The sequence below is a fragment of the Nycticebus coucang genome, chromosome 21 (genome assembly GCF_027406575.1).
Source record: "Nycticebus coucang isolate mNycCou1 chromosome 21, mNycCou1.pri, whole genome shotgun sequence".
Taxonomy (NCBI): Eukaryota; Metazoa; Chordata; class Mammalia; order Primates; family Lorisidae; genus Nycticebus; species Nycticebus coucang.
This window is the reverse complement of record NC_069800.1, coordinates 15,119,431-15,145,553: the sequence shown is the minus strand read 5'-3', so window position 1 is coordinate 15,145,553 and position 26,123 is coordinate 15,119,431. Positions and strand designations below refer to the sequence as shown.

Below are 26,123 nucleotides of genomic sequence, written 5' to 3'. Positions count from 1 at the left end.
AGGGGCTGCCTCCGCAGTGAAGAGCGAGGGTGCCCAGTTACTGCCATCTCTTCCCCTCCAGGTTAAGAAGCCCGGGCCTGGAATGAGGAGCTCCATTTCACTTGGGGCGAAGGCTGGATGCCCAGCTGGGCCCCTTCACAGGCAGGCATGCCAGGTCTCAGGGGGAAGAGGCCGGAGTACTCCTCAGGCCAGCAGAGGCTGTCGGGAGCCCAATCTAAGGGTTCCTCCCAAACTAAGTTCCTTTGCCCTGGAAAAGGTCTGTCCACTTGATGAGGACATTGTGTGGGAATGCTGCAGGCGTGGGACTCAGTTGTGTGGGACCAGCCGTAGCGCATTCTTCTCTGCAGGACTTGGTACAGGAGATGTGATTAGCACATGGGTCTTTATTCGCGAGTATGTGACTACTGTTTGGGAATAGGTGTATGTGCAGATATGTACAGCGTATAACTTGAGAGTGGTACAGTGTGTGGGCTAACATGTGCGTGTATATGGTATTCCTGTCATATATTGTGTACACGCACACTGCATCCCAGACAGCCTCGTGCTGAGGTTTACATATGCAGATGCTATATGATAGGTTGCATGCACGTCCCAGCATGTGTACACCTAACGGACAGATGTACACACAGGCATATAAAGTGCAGCTCTTCTTTTCTCTCAGGGTAAGAAAGCCTTATGGTCGGTAGATAGGCAAAAAAAAAACCATTTTAATGCATACTACATGTATAGGTAAACATTAACGTGGGGGAAAAAAAAAGACTGGAAGGAAACACACCAAAATATAAACGTGTTTTCCAAAGTGGAAAATATATTTTTCCATATTTTCTACTGTAAACAATGTACATTTTATTGCCTGTATAATCAGATCAAATATATGTGTGTGTGTATATACATAGTTAGGCCTCTGTCTGAAATCCTGCGCCATGACTCTCTCTCTCCAGGAGAGTCAAGCTTTGGAATAGGATTTAGAAACAAGACCTTTTGCTTTTCAAAATCAAGTCAAGTCATATGCGGAGAGACACTATTCTGCTCCCAGCCCCTGCTTCACACCCCTGGCTTTGCCCCCCGTGGCTGGCTGACTTCTGAGAAATCGTGTAATCACAGGTACTTCAAGTGTTCAGGCAGACGACCTGCTTCCTTAATTCGCCGCTGTCCCCCCGGTGCCTGGAGCAGTCCCTGGCACAAGGGGCATAGAAGACATTCAATAAATATTTGTTAAATGAATTACTAAGCCTGTCCTCACTAGCACGCTACCAAATGGTAATGGAACAAAATATGCAAAAATGTCCAGAAATGCTGTTGACTCAAAGGGGAAAGGAAACCATTGTACCCTTTTATTCTGAAATGGAAATTAAGACCAGCTAAAGCATGGGTAATCTTTATGTGATTATTCCTGCTCCTCAGAATGATTTTAGAAGCCCCTTCCTGTATCACTGGGATTGCTGGAGGAGTTATAGCATCTATATTACATTTAGAGATATTTCAGATGATAATCATTGAATTTCTATGTCATTGAATTTTAAGGTGGTTATTGTCACAAGGGGCAATAACTTAAAGAAAGCACATGTATCCTTGAAAATGATGTTTTCCAGATATAATGCCTCCCAGAGTCCAGTCAGAATTTTTTTAAACAGTTGAAAAAAGTTCAAAATTCATCAGCACTGACCCTGTTGCTTGCATCTTTATATAATCAATACTGTTTTCCAAGTTTTTGTCGTAAGTTCTGACTTCATTTTTCTTCTTTATTTTCTGAATAATTTGTCATTTTCAAAGAGCCAAATTAAGGTCATTTCTCTTCCTATTCCTGTTTGTGATCTTCGATTTGGTTGTATAACCAAATCTTTCTTCCTGTAAAGGCTTCAGCCACATGAAAGGCCTGTCATATATCATCTCATTTAATTCTCCCTCAAAATCTGGGAGCTCAGTGTTACTGTGTCTGAATTTTATAGATGAAGAAATTGAGTCTTAAAGAATTTAAATAAGTCACTCAACTCATAAGCCTCGGAGCAGGGAGCAGAACCCAGCGTTATCTGGTGAGAGCCTCACTCTTCCCCTATAGACTTGATGCCTTGGTCATCTGGGAAAGGCCAGAGGGTACCAGGAATGATATAACTTTTCTATGCAGGTTTAAGAAACTATTTGGATACAATAAGAGATATAGGAAATAAGTCCTGGTATAAAATTATGAAATAAATTTTATTAAACATTTAATAAGTTCCTATTTTAAATGTTGTAATAAGGCTTGGTGCCTGTAGCTCAGCGGCTAGGGCACCAGCCACATACACTGGTGCCGGTGGGTTCGAATCCAGCCCAGGCCTGCCAAACAACAATGACAACTACAACCAAAAAATCGCCAGGCGTTGTGGCGGGCGCCTGTAGTCCTAGCTACTTGGGAGGCTGAGGCAAGAGAATTACTTAAGCCCAAGAGTTTGAGGTTGTTGTGAGCTGTGACACCACAGCACTCTATCCAGGGCAACAGCTGGAAACTCTGCCTCCAAAAAAAAAAATGTTATAATAAAAAATACTTCCTTAACTCTGGTGGGAATACAAAATGCTTCAATCATTTTTGAAATTGCTTGGCAGTTTCTTACAAAGTTAAACAAACACCCACTCTATGACTCAGCCATTTCCTCCTGGATCTTCATGAAAAGTCTCGCACAGTAATGTTCACAGTCACTTTAGTTATAATGTCCTAAAACTGGCAACAAGAGAATACCCGTCCACAGTAGTATCGATAAACAAATGGTAATGTGTTACAGGGTGGAATTCTGCATAGCAGATAAAAGGAATAATAAGATATCTCAAAACATCTAATTATGTCAAATAAAAGAAAGTAGACACATACACATGCTGTGTGATTTCATTTATTTGGAGTTGGGAAAAAGGAAGAAACGAATCCATGGTGCAGAGGGTAAGGAGTTGACTAGGAAGAGGCAGAGGCAACTTTCCAGAAGACGGAGATGTTCTAAATCTGTATGAAGTGAGGACGACATAGGGGGATGCATATTTCTTTCCAGAAGTGAGTTAGCCATTGAGGCAGGGTGGTAGCAAAGGCCCAGAACTAACCCCTCTGTCAAATCTGAGCACAAGGAACTCATGGCAACTTAACCAAACTGAGCCTTCTCGCCCCAAAGTCAGCACACCAGGTACTCAGCGCAGAGATGACAAGTCAGTCGTCACTGACAGCTCCATCATCTTGTCCGTGGCAACGGGTAGTTAGTGAGCCAGAAAGCAATCTTTCGTTTGCAAATCCTTTTCAGCTCAGGATTCAAAATGCTCCTGTAGTGTTTTGTCATTCTTGAAAGCCTGCAAGGCCTTTAAGGTATCTGCGTGCTGACGACGATGCCGAGACATTCCACCAGGTGGAGCTGTGTCCACTGCCGCTTTATTATCTGGGAAAAGGCAGTCGCCAAACTACCTGGAGAACACGCAGGCTGGTGGTCTTCCGAGCTCCCCACACACGCACACGTATGTTCCACCGCTGTGGTGCCCTGCGTCCTTCCTCATCTTTTCCCCCCTGGCCCGTTTGCCCAGTATTACTCAGTATTTCCCCTGGCCCAGCCCAGTTATTACTCAGAAGTGATTCATCTTGTTATTTTAGAGACCTAAGTAGCAGGTAGGCAATGGATAATGTTTGTACTCTCTTTGGTTTTGCTGGTCAGGTTTTTGTGGTGCTGGAAAGCCATCTGAGTGTTTCAGAAGAGCACCACAATAAGATTTAGTTCTGGGGAAAGCAATTCAGGGGCCAGCAGAGCAAGGGATAAAGCTGATTGTTTTTTCATTTTTCCAGCTGGAAAACTGGAAACAGTGAAATGGGCGTTCACCTGGCCGCTGAGTTTTGTCTTATACTTCACTGTACCCAACTGTAACAAGCCACGCTGGGAGAAATGGTTCATGGTAACGTTCGCTTCCTCCACGTTGTGGATCGCAGCCTTCTCTTACGTAATGGTGTGGATGGTGAGTGGATTGAGGGCCCCTGGCATGGCTACATCACCTTAGAGATAAGTGCACTTGACTGCAGAGTTATAAGAGTTGAGGTTTTAAGGCAGTAACTGTATCAGTCAGGAACTGCTATAATAGCTGTGTAACAACCACACCTAGACTAAGTAGTTTAGAATCCCAGCATTTGTTCTCCTGCTCACATGTCTTCAGATTGACTATGATTTGATTAATCTTAGCTGGAATTGGCTGTGCAGCCCCATCTCAAGATACAGATGGTCACGGTACAGCCTATCTCAAGATACAGGATGGCCATGGTGCAATCCTATCTCAAGATACAGGATGGTCACAGTGTAGCCCCATCTCAAGATACAGGATAGTCATGGTGCAGTCCTATCTCAAGAGGATGGTCAAGGTGCAGCCCTATCTCAAGATACAGGATGGCCACAGTTCAGTCCTATCTCAAGATACAGGATGGTCATGCTGTAGTCCCATCTCAAGATACAGGGTGGTCATGGTGTAGTCCTATCTCAAGATACAGATGGTCACAGTGCAGTCCTATCTCAAGACACAGGATGGTCATGGTATAGCCCTATCTCAAGATACAGGATGGTCACAGAGCAGCACTTTGTCAAGAGGATGGTCATGGTGTAGCCCTATCTCAAGATACAGGATGGTCACAGAACAGTGCAGTCCTATCTCAAGACTCATGGTGCAGTCCTATCTCAAGAGGATGGTCATGGGGTAGCCCCATCTCAATACACAGGATGGCCACAGTGCAGTCATATCTCAAGACACTTGATGGTCACGTTTGATTCCGGCAGCAAGTTGGGTCTACTCCAAGCATTTGCTCATTTTCTTTGGACCAGGGCTACCTGGGGGAGGCTCTTCTCCTGCTATATCATAGGTGCCTCCTATGGTCTTCACTTGGCACTGACTTACCATCACTTCCACCCAACTGCAGTGAACTGGAGAATATATACTCCACTCACTCCAGTGACAAGGACAGCAAAGACACAGAGCAAAGCACATGGACAGAAGTCATGCATAATTGAGGAGTGATGATAAAATGCCTCTCAGGGGGTCCCTTCTGAGGTCAAAATAATCACTCATTGATTGGCATTGGCTCAAAAGAGCCTCTGCCCCAAAGCCACATTAGGAACCCACCATCCAGAAAATCTTGGCCATCGATGCCTACACTTTTTTTTTTTTATTATGGGTGAATATGAGGATACATATGGTTAGGTTCTATTATTTGTGTTTGTAAAGTAAACTCCAAAGTCTGAGTTGTAGTTGAGTCCTTAACTCAGGAAGTGAGCCATGCTCCCCTACACTGTACCTGCTCGATGAGAACTAATTGAGTCTCTTCCCTGCCTCCTTGAATTTAATAGTGTCTTTTCTCTGCTGTGGGCCTGCACTTATTGGTCTACTACTTTCAGATTAGTATTGAGTATCTGGGATGCTTGCTTTTCCATTCTTGAGATACTTCAGGAAAATTTTCTCCAAATCCATAAACACAAAAGATACAAAGTCTCCATCTCTCATGGCTGAGTAGTACTCCATGGTATATGTGTGCACAGTTTGTTAATTCACTCATGGTAGATGGGCACTGTGTTGATGGCTGAGTAGTTCTCCATGGTGTACACGTGCACAGTTTGTTAATTCACTCATGGTAGATGGGCGCTGTGTTGATGGCTGAGTAGTTCTCCATGGTGTACGTGTGCACAGTTTGTTAATTCACTCATGATAGATGGGCACTGTGCTGATGGCTGAGTAGTTCTCCATGATATATACGTGTGCACAGTTTGTTAATTCATTCATGGTAGATGGGCGCTGTGTTGATGGCTAAGTAGTTCTCCATGGTATACGTGTGCACAGTTTGTTAATTCACTCATGGTAGATGGGCGCTGCGTTGATGGCTGAGTAGTTCTCCATGGTATATACGTGTGCACGGTTTGTTAATTCACTCATGGTAGATGGGCACTGTGTTGATGGCTGAGTAGTTCTCCATGGTATACGTGTGCACAGTTTGTTAATTCACTCATGGTAGATGGGCGCTGTGTTGATGGCTGAGTAGTTCTCCGTGGTATACGTGTGCACAGTTTGTTAATTCACTCATGGTAGATGGGCACTGTGTTGATGGCTGAGTAGTTCTCCGTGGTATACGTGTGCACAGTTTGTTAATTCACTCATGGTAGATGGGCGCTGTGTTGATGGCTGAGTAGTTCTCCGTGGTATACGTGTGCACAGTTTGTTAATTCACTCATGGTAGATGGGCACTGTGTTGATGGCTGAGTAGTTCTCCATGGTATACACGTGCACAGTTTGTTAATTCACTCATGGTAGATGGGCACTGTGTTGATGGCTGAGTAATTCTCCATGCTATACGTGTGCACAGTTTGTTAATTCACTCATGGTAGATGGGCGCTGTGTTGATGACTGAGTAGTTCTCCATGGTATACGTGTGCACAGTTTGTTAATTCACTCATGGTAGATGGGTGCTGTGTTGATGACTGAGTAGTTCTCCATGGTATACGTGTGCACAGTTTGTTAATTCACTCATGGTAGATGGGCACTGTGTTGACGGCTGAGTAGTTCTCCATGATATATACGTGTGCACAGTTTGTTAATTCACTCATGGTAGATGGGCACTGTGTTGATGGCTGAGTAGTTCTCCATGGTATATGTGTGCACAGTTTGTTAATTCACTCATGGTAGATGGGCGCTGTGTTGATGACTGAGTAGTTCTCCATGGTATACGTGTGCACAGTTTGTTAATTCACTCATGGTAGATGGGCACTGTGTTGATGGCTGAGTAGTTCTCCATGGTATATGTGTGCACAGTTTGTTAATTCACTCATGGTAGATGGGCGCTGTGTTGATGACTGAGTAGTTCTCCATGGTATATGTGTGCACAGTTTCTTAATTCACTCATGGTAGATGGGCACTGTGTTGATGGCTGAGTAGTTCTCCATGGTATATACATGTGCACAGTTTGTTAATTCACTCATGGTAGATGGGCGCTGTGTTGATGTCTGAGTAGTTCTCCATGGTATACACGTGCACAGTTTGTTAATTCACTCATGGTAGATGGGCACTGTGTTGATGGCTGAGTAGTTCTCCATGGTATACGTGTGCACAGTTTGTTAATTCACTCATGGTAGATGGGCGCTGTGTTGATGGCTGAGTAGTACTCCATGGTATACGTGTGCACAGTTTGTTAATTCACTCATGGTAGATGGGCGCTGTGTTGATGTCTGAGTAGTTCTCCATGGTATACGTGTGCACAGTTTGTTAATTCACTCATGGTAGATGGGCACTGTGTTGATGACTGAGTAGTTCTCCATGGTATACGTGTGCACAGTTTGTTAATTCAGTCCTGGTAGATGGGCGCTGTGTTGATGGCTGAGTAGTTCTCCATGGTATACACGTGCACAGTTTGTTAATTCAGTCCTGGTAGATGGGCGCTGTGTTGATGGCTGAGTAGTACTCCATGGTATATGTGTGCACAGTTTGTTAATTCACTCATGGTAGATGGGCACTGTGTTGATGTCTGAGTAGTACTCCATGGTATACGTGTGCACAGTTTGTTAATTCACTCATGGTAGATGGGCACTGTGTTGATTCTACATTTTTGCAATTGTGCATTGAGCTGCTATAAACATTTGAGTGCAAATATCCTTATAGTAAAATGATTTTTTCTTCTGGGTAGATGCCTAATAATGGGATTGTGGCGTCAAATGGGAGGTCTAGTTTTACTTCTTTCCGTTAAGCCTGGGCTAGTTTTCCTTCCCACCAACAATGTATCAGCATACCCTTCTCTCTGCACCCACACCAGCAGCTGCAGCTTTGGGAACTTGTAATGATGCCTGTACTTTTTAAGTGGGGAGCAAGCCTACATCATAGAATTACAGTTGGGCAGAATGTAAAAGGCATGACAAAATTATACAAGTCAAATTAATTTTACCTTGACTGTTGGAGAGAAATGCAATACAAGTTCTGGAGAATCAAAGTCAAGAGTTAAAATAAAAGGTTTAGAAAAAGACTCTTTGTAGGTAATAGCAAGTTTGCAAACCTGACGTAATTCACTCCTAATCACCCCTTGGCTGGATACTACAGACAAACATATATTTTTTAAAACCCAAGCCTTTTAACCAGGGCTTTCTCCGCCATCCAGTATTCATTTACCTTTTCATCTGGCACGGGCACAGGGTGGCCCCTCTAGTCCAGGTTTGGGGGCTGGTGTTACTGCCCCTGAGCTCCAGGTGCTCGGTAAGTTCAGCAAACTCACTGAGCTGACTCATCTGAGGGGCAGCATTCTGTTTGCTGCCTTCCGCTGTGACAGAGGCTCTGACAAGTCCTGGGAAATGGCAGGGATGAAGGAGAAAGCAGGGCAAAGCAGGAGACCTTGCCCAGCCTTCTGAGTCCCCCAAACCGCAGTCAGTCACACACAGTAACAAGGAGCCCTCGGCGGGCCCAGCCTGGCTGAGCCAAACCAGACTCCTCCCAGGGCTGAGTCGAGGGTGAGAACAGGAGGACAAGGCTTGTCCAGAAGGCTGCCACTCCACCTGTTCCAGAGCAGTGAAGTAGAGATGGGGCCTGTCTCTGCCTCTCACTTTCCTCCCTGGAGGCTGCAGCCAGAAAGCCCCAAGGCCACGTGGGTTAAATTCAGCACTGATCAGAAGGGAGGTGCATTCTCTGGTTCCTGGACAGGCCAGACCCCTGTGGATTTAACCGGCATCCTCAGAAGGTGTGACCCGGCCTTTGGAGTGAGGTGGGGGTTTCCTGTGGAGGTGTCTCTGGGCAGCGCCTGGAGCAGCTGTGAGAAGGACGCGTTCCCTGCCACATGCGGCTTGCAGTTCTTGTAATTTTGGACAAAGAAGATCAAGTAGCAGCCTAACGTGGCCTGAAAGTCTCATCCCTGGCCAGTTACCTGTCTGAGGCACACACACGGGGAATGTGTCTCTTTTTCCTTTTGCCACCCACTCCTGCTCCCTGGTCACCTTTCTCACAGGCCACCGTCACTTCAGTTTTCCCATAATGAAATCAAGGGGCAAGATGGGCTCATTTCCATAAAGGAGACCAACACTTCAGGGGTCATCTGCTGTTTTCCAGCAAACCCTCTCCCGTGCAGAAAGCCGCTGCCTCTGCCATGAGCCCCTCTGCCTCCTGGGACCCTGCCCCCACTGCCACCCCTCAGCTCACTAGCAACGTGGGCTAATGCTTCCCTGGGCCTCCGTCTCCTCATCTGAAGAATGGAAATAGCACAACACGTCCTCCATGGAGTTGTGATGAGATTTAAGTAGGCGAGGTCCTGGAAATGTCACTTCTCCCAGTGCTGAGTGCTAAGGAAACACGAGTTATCATGGTGAAGATGAAAATGTTACAAGGACAATCACATTGTTACCAAGCTTCGAGGATCAGAGAAAAGGAAAAGCTGGTTGTGGCTTTTCCCACCAGACTGGGTGGCATAAGGTCCAGCCCTTTCCAGTTTGTGCAAATTCCCACTGTGTGTGTCCCCTGACGCGGTTGCTCAGATGCCAGACACAGCAAAGCAGCCACCACTCTGGGTCTCACAGGACCATTTGGAGTTGAAATACCCTGTCCCAGTATTGTCTTTTCCCAGAAACTTATTTTTCCTCTCTCTCAAACTCATCTGAAAAGAACCAGTGAAAACGCTGTGTTTTCTTAGCACACCAAGCATGGGCTCTGGGACTGCACCGTCCGAGATCTGTAGCCCTGGTCGGCGTCCACACCTTCATTTCCCTCTGTGTTGACAAAGAGGGCAGATGTTGTCCCACCCCCAAGATGGCCCAGACTGTAGCCTTCCCTGAGTTGTGATCAGAGGAACCCTGAGCAGGCAAGGCTCATGTCAGCCCCCAGCTTACCGGCTCCTCCCCCTTCTTCCAGGTCACGATCATCGGTTACACGCTGGGCATTCCTGACGTCATCATGGGAATCACCTTCCTGGCTGCCGGAACTAGTGTGCCTGACTGCATGGCCAGCCTCATTGTGGCCAGACAAGGTGAGAATTCCAGTGGCAAGAGGGATTGGGAGGGAAGGAGGAGGGGGGAGGGAGGGAGAGAGGGAGGAAGACAGGCCTCCCTGCCTAGGGGATCCACTTGGCAATTAACAGGGCTTGGAAGGAGGGACCTCAATGCCATGTTGTTCAAAAGTCTTCCTGGGATCAGAAAAATAGAAAAAACAGCCAGAAGGTCCCACCCTTGAGGAAAGCAGAGATATTTCCTAAGCAGCACTCACAGCCCTTTCTGGAGGTTGTATTACCATCCATTATTAAAAGAAGTAATAAACACACTGTTATTGCATTTAAATAACTGCTCTATGATGTATCATTCTGTGGATAAGGAAAGTGAGGCTCAGAAAGGAGAGACCCTGTGCCTAAGGTTTACTCAGCTGCAGCACCCCTCTAAGTGACCATCAGAGGTCCATTTTCAGTGCATGACAGATCCTTCCCTCCTTCAAAACCAAGTTCACGGGTCGCCTCCCCAGATGGATGCCCCAGTGGTGGGGAGATACCCTTTCCCAGCAGTCACAGCTTCATGGAGGTTGTTCTGTTTTAAACAAACATGTTATGTAGCTACAAAACTGAGCACACTGTCCTCTAGAAATCCTCAACAAAATTCCACCCATTACCTTATTTTAATATTTCTCAATTATTCAGAAGAATTGAATAGTGTGCAGAGCTGCTGAAGATGATGCTAGAGCATGGGCTGGTGAGCTCCTGACCTCGTCCAGCTGTTAGGAATATATTTCCTCCCTATGAGGAGGCCTCAAAGCCTCCACAATCTTTGGAATCATATTTACACTTAATCGGGGATCACATGCGAAGTAAAGGCCAGCGATTCAATGGAAGGTGTATCTCTGTGTTTTACAATCACCTTCATTTTTTCCGTCAGTAATGACCGAGCAGAGAACCAGATATTGAGCCAGCAGAACTGCTCTCTGGCTGTCAGACAAAGGCTTGGGAGTCTCGTGGGAGGTCCCGCACTCTCCTGGGATCAGTCCACTCACGTGAGTGACCTCTTGTCCCTGCAGGGATGGGGGACATGGCCGTGTCCAACTCCATTGGGAGCAATGTGTTCGACATCCTGATCGGCCTGGGTCTCCCCTGGGCTCTGCAGACGCTGGCTGTGGATTACGGATCTTATGTAAGTGGTTTTCTCCGTGACTACTTAAATCCTGGGTGACCGTGACTCATTATTTAACGGCCTTGGCCACTGGTGTTTGTGTCGGGGCAGAGGAGGAGGCCCAGAAATAGTAGTGCTGAGGGAGGCACATTCTCCTTGTCCGGGACCTTACTAAGTCAGGCTTGGGGGAACATTGGGAACTCCAAAGCAGGGTCGGCAAACCTTTTCTGATAGTAAATACTTTAGGCTTTGAGGGACAGAGCATTTGGGTCACAGCCATTGCACTCTGCCATCATAGCAGGGAAGCAGGCACAGACAATAATAACCAAATGGGTGTGTGGCTGTTTCAATACAACCTTATTTATAGAAACTAAATTTTGAATTTCATATAATTTTTACATGTCATGATACACTGCATTTCTTTTAATTTTTTGCAACCATTTAAAATGTGAAAACCATTTTCCACTGGCAGAAACAGTCGGGGGGCCAGCTCGAGCCCACTGGTCATAGTTTGCCGGCCCTGCTCTCGTGTGTTTGTGTTTGATTCATCTTACTATGGGTTAAGGGCTGCATGTAGGAGAGAGCAGCAGAGATGTCATCCAGATTGGCCACTTAAAGGGTGGCATCCACTGGGTTGTCATGGGACTCCAAATAGCCTTCCAGAGTTCCACAGGTCAGAGAGTGACACTTTGTCCCTCAAGGCCTTATAAACGGACTCACATTAACCAAATTCACAAGAGCTGGACATCTAGGCTAGAGCGTCAGCAGATGTCAGTAACAAATGGTAAGATACATAAGGGCCAGGTAGAAAGCATACCAACTTTGGATGGTTCATTCTCTATATTTTTGAAGAAAAACCTTACGTGGGAGTTATTGTGGGGGTCCTATGACCATCCTCAAATTCAGTGATTCACCAGGAGGACGCACAGCAGATTATATTCATGGCTAAGGTTTATTACAGCAAAGGCTATGAAGCAAAAGCTGCAGGGGGATGAAACGCATCCGGAGAAGCCTGGAGCAGTCAGGTGCAGGCTTTCAGTCCCTCCCCTCCCAGCTCACACAGGACATGCTCTCCCTGGCAGTGAAGTGTGGGGACACGTGTGAGACATCTGTCCAGGGAAGTCCACTGAAGTCGGAGGCTTTTAGGGAGGGCTGATAAGGCAGGCACCTTCCTGCTACAGGAGCAGTGGTGATGCCCGAGTCTCAGCACCGGCACAGACAGCAGACAAACGTCAGAACGTTTGCAGACAATCCTGACAAGTGGCACAACGTGTTCTAGTGCTTCTGGCATAAACAACAGCATCAATCAGAAAAGTCCCAAGGGCCACATGCTCAGGATTGGCCAAGGATCGATCATGGTTCCCAGCTCCGGCATGCAAGGATTAAACGACCACACCTTTCTGCGTTTATACCTCTCCCACAGAAAGGCAAATGATTGTTTTGTTTGTCAGAATAAGTGTTGCTAGCTATAACGCTGTACAGTAGAGCCTCCATAGCTGACACCTCCCTACACTGACCACTTCCTTAAGTTGACCTAATTTTCACTAACTGGACATGCACACATCAGCATAGGAGTTCCTTACATTGACCACTTTGTTATAATCCCCTGGGTGGTCGACGTACACAGGTTCTGTTATATTACAAACCACCACAGATCTCACTGGGCTGGCCCGATGGGGTTTGCTCTTTTTACCCAAGTTTCCCTGCCGATGTTCCCACTCTGCCTCTCCCAGGGACTCTTCCAGCAGAAGCTCAGGCCCTGAGGTGCAGCCCTCATGACGTTCTGCCATCATGGAGTCCTCCACCTCCACCCAGGAAGAAAGCAGAGAAAGCAAGGGCGTGGACGGTTGTGTAGATCATTTTCTGATGAGGCCTGGACCTGGTACCTGTCCCTAACTGACTGTCCAGATAAGGCACATGTACGCACTTAGATACAAGAAGTATCCGAGTGGTTAGCCAGCTGTGCGCCCAGGAAGGAGAAGGGAAGTAAACCGTAGGGCACACCAGCTGCCTCTGCTGGCTGCTTTTCCAGTAGAGAGAATTAGCCACAAGCAGGATTTTCCAGATGTTTCACTGGTGCTGTTGAGTTGTCATGGTCTGATGCGTCGCTCATGCTGTGGGGTCCGTCTCTCTGCCAGGCCGACCAGAGCCCCAAGCTGAGCTGCTGACCACGTGCGGCACACGTGGACCAGCCCTGGCTCTTCACGCTCCTTTTCCTGGGCAACCTGTGGACTATCTCCCTTTGATAGCACATTTTTTATATACGCAAACTGAGAGCAAATTACTGATTGTGTGTAAACTCTCTCATTAAAGTTGTCTTTTTGCTTCCTTCAAATATAAGTCACTTAGATTCTGTTTTACCAGTGCTAAAATAATCTCTTAAGTTTTTCTCCAACTGGCTGATCTGAACCTTTCCTTTTTTTCTTATCATTAAAATGATTCATGTAATTTATAGAAAAGTATAGGAAACTCTGGAGCTGTGGCTGCCCAATAGAACTTTCTGTAATGATACAAATGTTCTGTTGCTGTAGCCGTCTAGTCTCACAGACACCAGCCGTATGTGACTTACAAATGCTTCATCTATGGCTGGTGCAAGTGAATATTTGAATTTTTAAATGTTATTTAGTTTTAATTAAATTAAATTGATACACCTATAGCCATATGTGGCTTATGGCTGCCTCTGGGCACCACAGCTCTAGAAAAATGAAATAAAAATCGTCCACATAGATAACTGTTGTTAGCCTTTCAGCATTTCCCCCCACCCCACCCCCGGCTTATTTTATATAGCTCAGATCATTCTACACAGACAATTTTGCTCATGGCTTTTTATACTTCTTATTATACCAAACATGTTTTCCTTAAAATTTCATTAGAAACATCACCTTCAAGGTGCCCTAATGTTCAGTAAAGGGATGTTCCAAAATTCACTTAATCATGTTTCTGCTCCTGAGCACTCATTCAGAATTCTCACTGTGCTAGGTAAGGACCCCAAAGGCATCTCTGTACATTAATCTATAGGTTTGTAAGTTGTCCATAAATCTGTAACTACATTTCAAATGATTTCTTTTGATAATTTTTCTCTGAGTTGGAAGTGTTATATGAAAATTGTTTTTCAAAATGACAGTTATTCTTACATTTTAATTTGCCCAAATTCATTCCTGGGTTTTCAGGGCAGCTTCACAACACCCTCATCTCCAGACCATAGGAAACTTCATCTTCCTCTTGGTACGTGGTAGGCATGGGTGCACACCCGGGCAGTGAGGAGCGTGCTGAGTACAGGGAATAACGGTTAGAGGGTCAATGGCATCTGCAGTAGCTTACCACTCATGAGTGAGAGGGACACTTCAGGCCTTGGCGGAGACATCAGGGCATGAGTAGCTTCTTAATTTGGTTCCTAAAAACAATATATATGTGTGTATATATATATATATATTTTTTTTTTTTTTTGAGACAGAGTGTCACTCTGTTGCCCAGGCTAGAGTGCCATGGCATCATAGCTCACAGCAACCTCAAATTCCTGGGCTTACGCGAATCTCTTGCCGCAGCCTCCTAAGTAGCTGGGCAACAGGTGCCCGCCACAATGCCCAGCTATTTTTAGTAAAGATGGGGTCTCACTCTTGCTCAGGCTGGTCTTGAACTCTTGAGCTCAAGTAATCCACCTGCCTCAGCCTCCCAGAGTGCTGGGATTACAGGTGTGAGCCACCGCACCCTGCCCCATATTTTTGTTTTAAAACCTTGGTTCAATATTTATTTTTGAGAAGAAACAGACCATGAGCAAAAGGTGGAGAAGGAGATTACTGGCTCCCTCCCTCCGTCTTCTCTTGTTCAGCTCTGGGTCAAGCCTGCATGTCACGCTCTGGACACTCTGCAGTTACCGTGGAGACACTCCTGAGCCCCGCACAGCGCTCGGGGCGTGGTTGTCGTGAGTTTGTGGACAGTCCACCTGGTCTCTACCTCTGCTCCACCCTCCCACTTACCTCTTGCCGAGGAGGTAGAACTCAGACCCATCTGAATTGCCACTGCTTGTTGCCTCCTCTTTTGGAGAGTAGGACACAGTGGCTGAAAAGCAGGCAGCAAAAAGAAGGGAAGAAACCAGGCTCCAAATAACCTAAATAATAAATTGTTACCACAGTGACACTTTCCAGTGAGGGCTGGGCAGGCAAGAGCAGGGAATGAGAATCCTTTCCACGTCCTTAAGACTCTTTATGCTTCTTTTTTATTTTACTGGAATTTCGGGGTACAATCATAGAAGGTGAAATCAAAAACTCAGGAACAAAGCCAGCACTCCCCGGGAGGTGTGCTACCTCCTCTGACCCACTCCGAGATCTTCTGACTGAGCGTGGCTGCAGGCCTGACGCTCCAACCCCATCAGGTGTACAGTAGACGTTCCCCTGTGATCGACTCTCCTTTTCTTTCCCTCTGACATTCTCCTAACACTTTAGAGAACAGGCAATTAAACATTATTCTCCTATCAGTAATTCCCACAGCTATGGAAACATACCCTTTCAGGTCACCAAATGGCTACCAACAGGGTGACATCATGAAGACAAAACTCCAGGCGCCGTTAGATGTTTAGCCCAAATTCATGTTTTCATCTGAAGATGACATAATGAGGTCTCTCTGGTCATTCTGCTGGAATTGTACAAAAGCCACATTAAGTCCCGTAACTGGGGGGGAAACGCAGAAGAAAAAACTACTTTGGTTTAGGATCACCAGCTAGGGCACACAAGAAAGCCCTCGCGGGGGAAAGTTTTTGGTTGGAAGGCTCTAGAGCAGGGCTATTCAACCCATGACCCATGGACCACACACTGAATTTTTTGCTTACGTGTGTCAGATATAACAAAAAGTATGCGGGGACCGCTTTTTCCCCTGCTAATTAGCTTTCATTCGTGTTTGTTTATTTAACGTGTGACCCAAGACAACACTTCTGTTGTTGAGCAGAGGAAAAAGAAAGGTTAGACAGCTGTGAGAGAGCATTTTTCAGTGATATTCGCAACTTAAGAACCATTAGGAAGCTGTGATTGTATTTTTGTTAAAGCCGTGTATTCTGAACCCTGCATTTCACAAGTAGCACTAACTCCCTCTTTGGAAAAGCTTCCATCCTGAGTCAGAACAAAAATGGACAAGAAACGTCGGCAAGTCAGTCAGGTGAGCTGAATCCAGGGCAGGGGGCCACAAAACCAGAGCGCGGTCCTACATTTTACAGTGGCATGCTATAAAATGCTGCTTTCTGCTCATCTCACTCCGAGAGTTGCTCTTCTTTCTTGAGAGGACAGTCAGTGAGCTCCTTTGAACAGAATCCCCATGAGCAAAAGAGCCCCAAGTGGTGCCCGCATGCCTAGAGCCTCCCATCCTAAGTGCTGTGCAGATACAGCCTCAAGCACACGTGATCTCTTGTCTGCATCCCTGCTGGCCGCTGGCCGCTGGCCTTCCCACTTGGTTCGACATCATTTACTACCTATGGCCTCTATGCTGCTGGAGTCTGAGTTGACGGCCTCGCCCCTCGATGTCCGCCACCCACATGCAGCAGGTGCCATCTTGCACAAAGCAGAATGTTTTACTTATTTAAACAGAAAATAAATTCTGTTTCCTCAAGTAGCAGTAAATAATCCCTTTGTACATCAATAACTCCTGAAAGCTTTACCATGCTTCAACCCCATTAAATAATTTGTAACCACAGTGGTGATCTTGAGTCATCAAGAAAAGGTTAAGTTACATCTCATATAATCCAGAACAGCATCAAGTTTATGACATATTTCATATTGAAATATTTTCATCAAAAATTGTGAAATGTTTGTGACCTAGTAGTCTGTAGAGAGGTAGACTTTAATTTTCCAGAAACCTTTGCTGGTGCAGACTCTGCCTCATTGACTAGTACTGTGAGACCACATGAGTGACACAGGATTTGACACACCTGTGCCGTGCCCTGTGGTTTGCCTGCAAGCCATGAGTTCTGGAAAAATGGCCCTCTGGAGGCAGATTGCCTAACCACACCGTGATGCGTCACTCCTATGTTTTTCAGCAGCTCCTATCAAAGCACTTACCTCTATCTCTTCACCCGAGTCTCCTCCCAGAAAGGAGACCATGGCACTTACCTCTGTCTCTTAACCCGAGTCTCCTCCCAGAAAGGAGACCATGGCACTTACCTCTGTCTCTTCACCCGAGTCTCCTCCCAGAAAGGAGACCATGGCACTTACCTCTGTCTCTTCACCCGAGTCTCCCCCCAGAAAGGAGACCATGGCACTTACCTCTGTCACTTCACCCGAGTCTCCTCCCAGAAAGGAGACCATGGCACTTACCTCTGTCACTTCACCCGAGTCTCCTCCCAGAAAGGAGACCATGGCACTTACCTCTGTCTCTTCACCCGAGTCTCCCCCCAGAAAGGAGATCATGGCACTTACCTCTGCCTCTTCACCCGAGTCTCCACCCAGAAAGGAGACCATGGCACTTACCTCTGCCTCTTCACCCGAGTCTCCACCCAGAAAGGAGACCATGGCACTTACCTCTGTCTCTTCACCCGAGTCTCCCCCAGAAAGGAGACCATGGCACTTACCTCTGTCTCTTCACCCCAGTCTCCTCCCAGAAAGGAGACCATGGCACTTACCTCTGTCTCTTCACCCCAGTCTCCTCCCAGAAAGGAGACCATGGCACTTACCTCTGTCTCTTCACCCCAGTCTCCTCCCAGAAAGGAGACCATGGCACTTACCTCTGTCTCTTCACCCCAGTCTCCTCCCAGAAAGGAGACCATGGCACTTACCTCTGTCTCTTCACCCCAGTCTCCTCCCAGAAAGAAGACCATGGCACTTACCTCTGTCTCTTCACCCGAGTCTCCACCCAGAAAGGAGACCATGGCACTTACCTCTGTCTCTTCACCCGAGTCTCCTCCCAGAAAGGAGACCATGGCACTTACCTCTGTCTCTTCACCCGAGTCTCCCCCCAGAAAGGAGATCATGGCACTTACCTCTGCCTCTTCACCCGAGTCTCCACCCAGAAAGGAGACCATGGCACTTACCTCTGCCTCTTCACCCGAGTCTCCACCCAGAAAGGAGACCATGGCACTTACCTCTGTCTCTTCACCCGAGTCTCCCCCAGAAAGGAGACCATGGCACTTACCTCTGTCTCTTCACCCGAGTCTCCCCCCAGAAAGGAGATCATGGCACTTACCTCTGCCTCTTCACCCGAGTCTCCTCCCAGAAAGGAGACCATGGCACTTTCTATGCAGAATTACAGCCTGTACAAGACCAAGATATAGAAAGCTTGTTGCACTGAGGGACCCAATGGCTGACCCTGGGCAAGGGTGGGAGGGGTTGAGAGTGGAGAGTAAAAAGCTGAGTTGCAGTAATGGTGGTGTTTGGCTACATGGAGACAGAGAGAGGCCATGTGGAAAAGAGCATAGGAAGGGAAAGAATGAAGGTGCCCAAAAGGGAGAGGTGTGGTCACATTTGCATTTAGAAATAGATCTTGACAACTCCATGGAGAAAGGGTTGGAGCCCAAGAAGACTATTGGCAGCAGGACCAGCTATGAAGCATTTTCAGGAAGGAGAAAATAAGGTGACTTGGATTAGGATAGTTGTATCAGTTGACTCTTGTTACCATCATGCTTTGTAACAAAAGGCCCCCAAGCTCAGTAGCATGTGTCCACGAGCACACAGTCCTACACGAGTGTGTAGCTGGCCTGCGCTTAGCTGCAAGCTTTAGATAAGGCTGTCCCATGTGCCTCTCATCCTCTTTGGACCAGTGTCTTCCTGAGACACATTCTTCTCTTGACGAAAAGCAGAACAAAAGGACATGCCCAACTAGGCGAGCACATTTCAAACTTGTGCTTATGACAGGTCCACTAATATCATGTTGGCCAAAGCATATCACCTAGCCAAGTCCAAAGTCAGGGGTCAGAAAAATACATCAGCCAACCCCATTAGGCTATGGGAAGTATATAGACATAGAACCCTACTACAGGGGAGAGGAAGTGAGACCAGCAGGGCACTCTGCCTCTGGGAGCTATGAGGCTGGAGAAGGGTGGAAGGCTAAGCAAGAGTCTGCAGAAAAAGAGGGAGCAGTACCTGGCAATTGATTTAACATTGGCCCGTAATGTTGATGATGAAGTGAGTCAGGAGACACAGGCCTGGCTATCTATTGAGGATTTTTGCAAGGTAATGGCATGATTCGCGTTACATTTTAAGTTTATAATTGATGTTGTTTGGAACTGCATTAGAAGGCAAGAAAGGAAGAAGAAAGAAATCAGGGTGCTGATGACAGAAAGAGATTCTTAAAGGAAGAAGGGATAAGATTTTCTTACAGGTGCATGGAGGGGATGAGGGAAAGAGAAAAATTGAAGGTAACTTCAGCTCTTTGCTTGGGCAACTAAGTGTATGGTGTTGACAGAGAGGGGAAGGGGAACACATTTAAGATGGAATTTCAAGTGTCCATTTTAAGACAGAGTTTGATATGTTTGAAGGTGGCCTGGATGCAGATGTCAAGTGGGTAGTGGAATAAATGGTTCTGAAGCTCAGAGGCAGGGTCTCAGCTGCAGGTGTGGACCTTGGAGTTGATGGCATTAACATGGCAAATGGAGATGAAGAGCGAAGAGGCACCACAATATGTCCTGATGTTGGATAGGATTCATCGAAAGGGACTGAGGAGAGGGGAAGAATCAGAAGAAAGGGGGGCCATGGAGCCAGGTTTCAAAGAAGATGGAACATCCAGATGTATCAGATATTGTTCCAGGTCCTTTTTCTAGGACCAGCTCTGTCAGCCAAACACCACCTTCTCCAAAAAGCCTCCCCAGCCAAATGTAGTACCTCAATGATAACATGGGGTGTAATCTCTGATGTGTGTTCTTCCCCCACTAACTTTCCCACTGAAGACAGGGACTTTCCATTGAGTCCCTGCTCCGCAGCACTCAGCAGAGGGGTTCTGTGGAATGAATCAATGACCTTCCTTTTCTTACCTCATTTAAGTTCTTGATGTCTTCCACACCTTCCTAACTTTTTTTAGCAACTATTTCCACAATCCAGGTTCCAAATCAGGTTCCCAACACTGCTCCATCTGCTAGACCAGTCTTCCTTCTTTTAAAAATCCCCTTTCCCAAGCTGCAGGGACCGTGGGTGCAAAGGGTACAGACTCAAGAGAAGGTCATGGGAAGCACTTCCTAGCTCTGCCTCCAGTGACATCACATTGGTAGGTTGAAATCAGCCATGGTGGAAGTATTTACACCACAGAAATCAGCATAAGTCCCAATGCCACTGCCAGGACCAGTCTACACGCTGTTCCCTCTGGGCCTGGACAGGTAACATGGGGATGGTTTGGCAATATTTTAATGATTTAGTCTTCCTGAGGTTGTTCTAACGGAGTTGCTGGGAGCTGCAGTAACACCACCCAATCCCCTTAAGTTTTTACTATTAGGTTTCAGATTCTGTTTGTGAAATTAGGTGACAATGGCAGAAGGAAGTGTCCTTGCAGATCCCCCTGTGTAAGGGGCTCACCTGGAAGCTGAATCGTGTCTCCGTTTATTGTAGTTTAGGTCCCCTCAAAACGATTCAACCCTGAGACAAGGATTCAAGGCAGTTCAGGAGGAGCAGGAAACTCTGGGATCTGAGTAGGAAAGTGAGATGGGAGCCAGAGAAATGTTTTATGAACAGCATTATGTGTCAGCAAGCCTGTGAGCCCTGTATCACGTAGAGCTGAACCCCTCAGGGGAGTTCTGGGAAACGGTGTAGAGTCCCAGTCTAAGGAGGACTCCGTCCTGAGCAAGGAAGCCAGAGTGTTGATACACCCCTCCTCGGAGTCATGGGCAGAACAGCATTCAGGTTGTTGGCTGCCTGGCACTGCCGTGGTTCAGGAACAAGCCCTCAGACACAGATGCAGGTCCTAGAGGTTGGGAGGCACCCAGCAACCCCCCAAAATGGTAGTACCACGAAGGCGAGGGCACACAGATGGGGTACCAATGGCTTCTGCTACAGTGGCCTCTGGGGTTCTTACAAATCATTCAGGGCTCTCACAAAAATGCCAGGCAAAAAGAGCCCAGGTGGAGTTCTGAGGGCTCCTAGCTGGTGAAGAGGAAGGCCCTGGCTGTCCTCCTGTGCCTGGCAGAGTACAATGAGTGGAGAATTTAGAGTCCAAAGTCCCACTTGAAGCATAGACTTGACCCTTCACCAGCTGCATGGCCTTGACTAAATGCTGTAACCACTCTGGGCCTTAGTTGTCTCATCTTCATATGGGGAGAACAAAACCCACCCTACTCGCCCCATGGAGTCACTGCTACAACCAAGCACACTGCCATGTAGTGGGAATACTTTGGAAGAGAAGCACTTAGGGACGCCAGCGACTTTTTTGTGGGCTTGTTCCCTTTCTTCCCTCATTTAATCATTCAAGGACAGAGATTCCCATCCAGTGAGACTATGTAATGTAAAGCCAAGGCTAAGAACTTCCATTTGGAAACTTCACCCAAACAAGTGTTAAAACTAAGAAAATGCAAAATGACACGAAACATATGTTCTAAGTTATAAATAAATTAGCAAAGATCCAGGGACTTCTCACTTTTCCTGAAAGAATTCATTGGTTGGGTTGAGCTGACCCCAAACCACAGAGAGATTTTAAACTTAGTATGAGGAAAATCAGAATCTTTTAGGGTGGGGGTATTTGATCGCCAACTGCGGTAAGATTCAGAAAACTGTTTTATGAACAGCATGTGTGCGTGGAACTTGGTACGCGTGGGTCTCTGAGTGTGTGTCCGTACTAAAAAATATACATGCCTTGTGGGCCAAGTTCCTGTTGACTTTGGAAGTAGCCAACTTTCTGTTTCCTCTTCAACGGCTGCCAAGAGGGAATTGGGGAATGAAGAAGCATACTTGTGGAGGCAAGAGACAAAAACAGCTTTAAATGTCAGGACTGAACAATCTTAGATGTGCCTCACATACTCTCCGATGGGCATCGCCATGAAGATTTTCTGCACTTGCATGGAATGTTCCTTGCTTCTGTGAGGGAGGGAGGGAGGGCGGAAACAATTTAGCTCAACACTATGCGGGGTTGGAACTCAAAGGCTTCTTCCAGGATCACCCCAAAATGAGAAGGTCCTGGTGCTGTTGTCTGGCTTAGCATGCCCCATGGAAGTAGTTTTGCTGCCCGTACAGAAAGTGACTAGGATGATGGAAATGTTCTGTGTTTTTAATGAGAGGTGGGTTCTATGAATATATGCATTTGTCAAAATTCATCCCAGAGTAAGTACACTTAAGATCTGTGTATTTTACTCTGTGCAAATGATGCTTCAATTTAAAAAAAAAAAAAAATTGGTGCCCTCTTACTTTGTTACTTGCAAGGATCAGCTTCAATCTATCCATCACCACACTGTGTCTCCCCAGGCACTTTCCAGTCATGCCCTTTGCTACCCAGCCTGCTCCCCAACATGCACATCACACATGCAAATATATGTGCACCACCAGAAGATGCCCATTGAAACACAGAGTGTGGAGTGGGGGTCGAGAGAAGCAGAAAAAACTCAAGACCCAGGCTCTGCCCTCAGAGCATTTGTACTAGCTGGGGAGGCAAGGACGCACCCCAGGCATGGGCAGAACAAGATCAGTACTGGATGGACAGTAATGAACTTGGGAGAGGGAATGGACTTAGGACAGGAATACAGCACAGAAGAGGTGAGGAAGAGGTGAGGACCCCTCCTGGCTGGACTGAAGGTCTTAAAAGGGATGCAGGAGTGTGCTAAGGTGGAAAATGCAAATTGCTCCCATTTGGAGAGGGCTCCAAGTGCCCGGCTACAGAGACGGGACAGCTGTCCTCTCGCAGAGGAAGGGCCATTGTAGCCTCTTTCTGTTTTGTTTTTGAATTATAAAAGCAGTATGCATTAACAGCCTTAAACTGGTGGTAGTCCAGCTATCCATCAACAGGAGAATAATTAAACGCACCATGGTATATTTATACTGTTACAAAGACAAATGAGCCATTGGTGTAATGAAAATCACAAAGGAATCTTTTAAAATGATGCTGAGTAAAAGAAGGCTCACACAGCCTCCACACTGCGTAGGAATCCATTTCTATGAAGTGCTAGTGTGGCTGAATCACCTACAGTGGGGAAACTTAGAGCAGGGGCTGCCTCTGGGCCAGATGGCCAGGAGGGCATGAGAGAACTTTCTGGAATGATGGAGGGAATCTGTGTCAGGACAGGAGTTTGGGTTACACGGGCATATGCATTTCTCAGAACCCATTGAATGGTGAAATTCTGATTTGTGGAATTCACCACATAAGGGTTGCATCTAGGAATGAAAGACCCCTGAACTGCAACTCGCCCCACTCAGAGAGATGCAGGTGCTCCGGAGTGCCCCGGACCAGTCTCAGCAGCCTGCTTTGAAGTTCATTACAAAATAAGGTGCTGTAATTATTTTAACTTTCCCGAATGTGTGAAAACTTTCATGGTAACATGGTAGGTAAAAGACAACTTCATGCAAAAAGTCAAATAGGAGTGAGGAAGGGAGACAGAGGAGGTTGGGCAGAGATCACATTGCTTCTGGAACATTAGCCAGAAAGTGGCATCCAGGGTCTCTCTGCTTCCAGCCTCTCTCTGACCAGTCCCTGCTGCCTCACAGAAACACAGGTCTTCTTGGAAACCATGTTCAAAATGAGACCTCAGGGTAGCCATGAGGTGTGTGCCCAGCCCTGTGCCAGGCAGAGGGTAAAGTCAGGTGTGGTCCCTGCCCTTGTGGTGTCTGTAATCCAGTAAGGTTGCTGAACAAGGAGAGACCAGGGCTGAGTTTATAAATGCAACAGCCAGGGAGGTGGGCCCAGCAGCTCACCCAGTGGGTGGAGAATAACGGCTCACACCCTAGGCCCTGTTCCAGAGTTCTAACATGGATTAATTCAGGGAATCTACACAAACACCTGTAACATAAGAACTGAATTATCCCCAGTTTACACAACAGAAAACCAAGCTCAGGAAAGGCTCACTTGTCCATGACTACACAGCGAGTGGGTGACAAGCAGGGACTCTGCACCCAGGAAGCTAGGTCCGCAGCACATGTCCTACATGGGGGGAGGGGGGACACATTTCTCTACACAGGGCCAGAGAGGAAGCATTTTAAGCATTGTGGGCCACACAGTCTCTGTCAAAACTATTCAACTTGCCTGTTGTGGTGTGAAAATAGCCATAGACATATACACAGATGAGCTGAGTTCTGACACAATTATATTTACATAAAACAAGCAATTGGCAAGATTTGGCCTGTGGGTTGTAACTTTCCGACCCCCGCACCAAACCATCCAGAGTTTCCAGCATGGGGAGATGTTCTCACTAGACCAGAAGCAAGGGAAGGAGCCCTAATTCCTGACCGCAGTGCCCGTGTAAAGTGCGAGGTTCAGAGGGTGAGGAGTAAAGACACAGGCTTTGAGAGCTGCCGTCTCTAGCGATGCAAATACAAAGAAAAAGACCCAGCCCAGGAGCACAGAGAAAGGCTGCAGAGGTGAGAAAGTGGAAAACATGCAGAGACCCCTCGGAAGAGTTGCTTGTCTTCCATCTTTGTAGATTTTCAGTGGCACTGTTCTTTGAGATTTAAAGTGAACACAGGAAGAGTGAAGTTCAAACACTTTGGTTTAACCTGATTCATTCTGAAAATGCATGGCTAGAGAGAATTCTCCTGCATGGAGCTTTGCTCTCGCTGGCTCTTGGCTTCGTAAGAGCAAGAAATCTCCATACTGCATGCCTGTTTCTGACAAGGATTCAACCCCGGAGCTCAAAGGGCAAGGTAGGCTGAAGTGCATTGCCTTAGAAGAACATTAGCAATTCAATAGGATTTCTTCACAGTTTCTTTACAGTTTCAGGGTTGACCCAAAGACCTGGCAACCAAGAATAGCCTCCAAGGCTTCTCCCCACTTGCTCTACTCAGGGCCATCATTGTGTTCCCCACTTCCCCTGTGACCTGGAGGAGGACACAAGGGAGCATCACAGAGGCAGTGTGGACAGACACTTAGTGCATGTGACCCACTGTTGAGCACTGGCGTCTCTGTACCAACTGATGACAGAGGAAAAATCTACCCACAGCCACATTGAGGGTGCATGAAGTTCAGCTCTCAGGTGGGTTGAGATGGGGCTGATACATCCTTATTCTGCACTGAATTAACCAGGTCAACCTGACCCTTTAGTGTCACAGAAATAGGACATGAGTCCTTGGTAGTTGAGAATCATTTCCCAGCTGGGCATCTGCAGATGGTTGACTCCCAGGGATTGTGAGTCACAGGAGAAAAAGTCCAGCTCACTCCCTCTGTGACAGATCATTGCTTAGTGAGATGTGACCAGATCAGATGAACTTGACATGCCTACCGGCAGAGACACCTCCATGGTCCCACACACATCCTGGCAGTGAAATGGTGAGATGATGGCAAGAAGGGCCCAAGGCCACGCCAACTAATCATGCCCACTTGGTTGTCTGATGAAAACAATAAGAAAGTTCACTTTCCCTTGTCCTTTTCACTCCCTGCAGAACAGTGATCACTGGTTGTGGGTGACAGTCCTCAAACCTGGTGCACATGGGAGTTTCCAAGATAATTTGGGAAAATGAATGCCAAGTCCCATCCTCAGAACCTTTGGAGATCAGAGGTGGATTTAGGCTTTGCACTTTCTCTAAATCAGTGGTTCTGCCTGTGCATCAGAATTCCCTGGAATCAAAGCATAACTCCCTAATCCCTGCTCCAGAGTTTCCAATCCAGGAGGTCTGGATGGGGCTGAGATTCTATCAAGTCCCCAAGTGCTGCTGCCACTGTTCCTGCAGGTGCGACTGACCCCGGGACCACCCTGCTGCTCCAAGGCGCCCTTCTGTTTCAGGACAGCAGCCTCACCACCTTCCTGCAAGACCCAGAGGGCCCCTTCTCTACACTGTGGAGGAGAGTCTGACCTTCGTTAGCCCAGTCAGCCTCTTGGTCCTCTCTGCCTGCTCTGGCAGATGCTGTGGCCACTAATCACATGTGACTCTTCAAATGCAAATTTAATTAAAGATAAATAAGATTAAAACTTTATTCCAGCTGCATGGGCCGTATTTCAGG

General features: G+C 46.9%; 1 protein-coding gene across 3 annotated transcripts in view; it reads left to right on the top strand.

Moving 5' to 3' along the window:
* The window catches only part of SLC24A3 (solute carrier family 24 member 3), a 542,017-nt gene that overhangs the window by 509,902 nt on the left and 5,992 nt on the right, over positions 1-26,123 (top strand). For all 3 annotated transcript variants that reach the window (XM_053574485.1, XM_053574487.1, XM_053574486.1), the window contains exons 13-15: positions 3,791-3,957; positions 9,850-9,964; positions 10,996-11,108. In XM_053574485.1, coding sequence (XP_053430460.1) covers positions 3,791-3,957; positions 9,850-9,964; positions 10,996-11,108 — 395 coding nt within the window. The remainder of the gene's footprint in view (positions 1-3,790; positions 3,958-9,849; positions 9,965-10,995; positions 11,109-26,123) is intronic.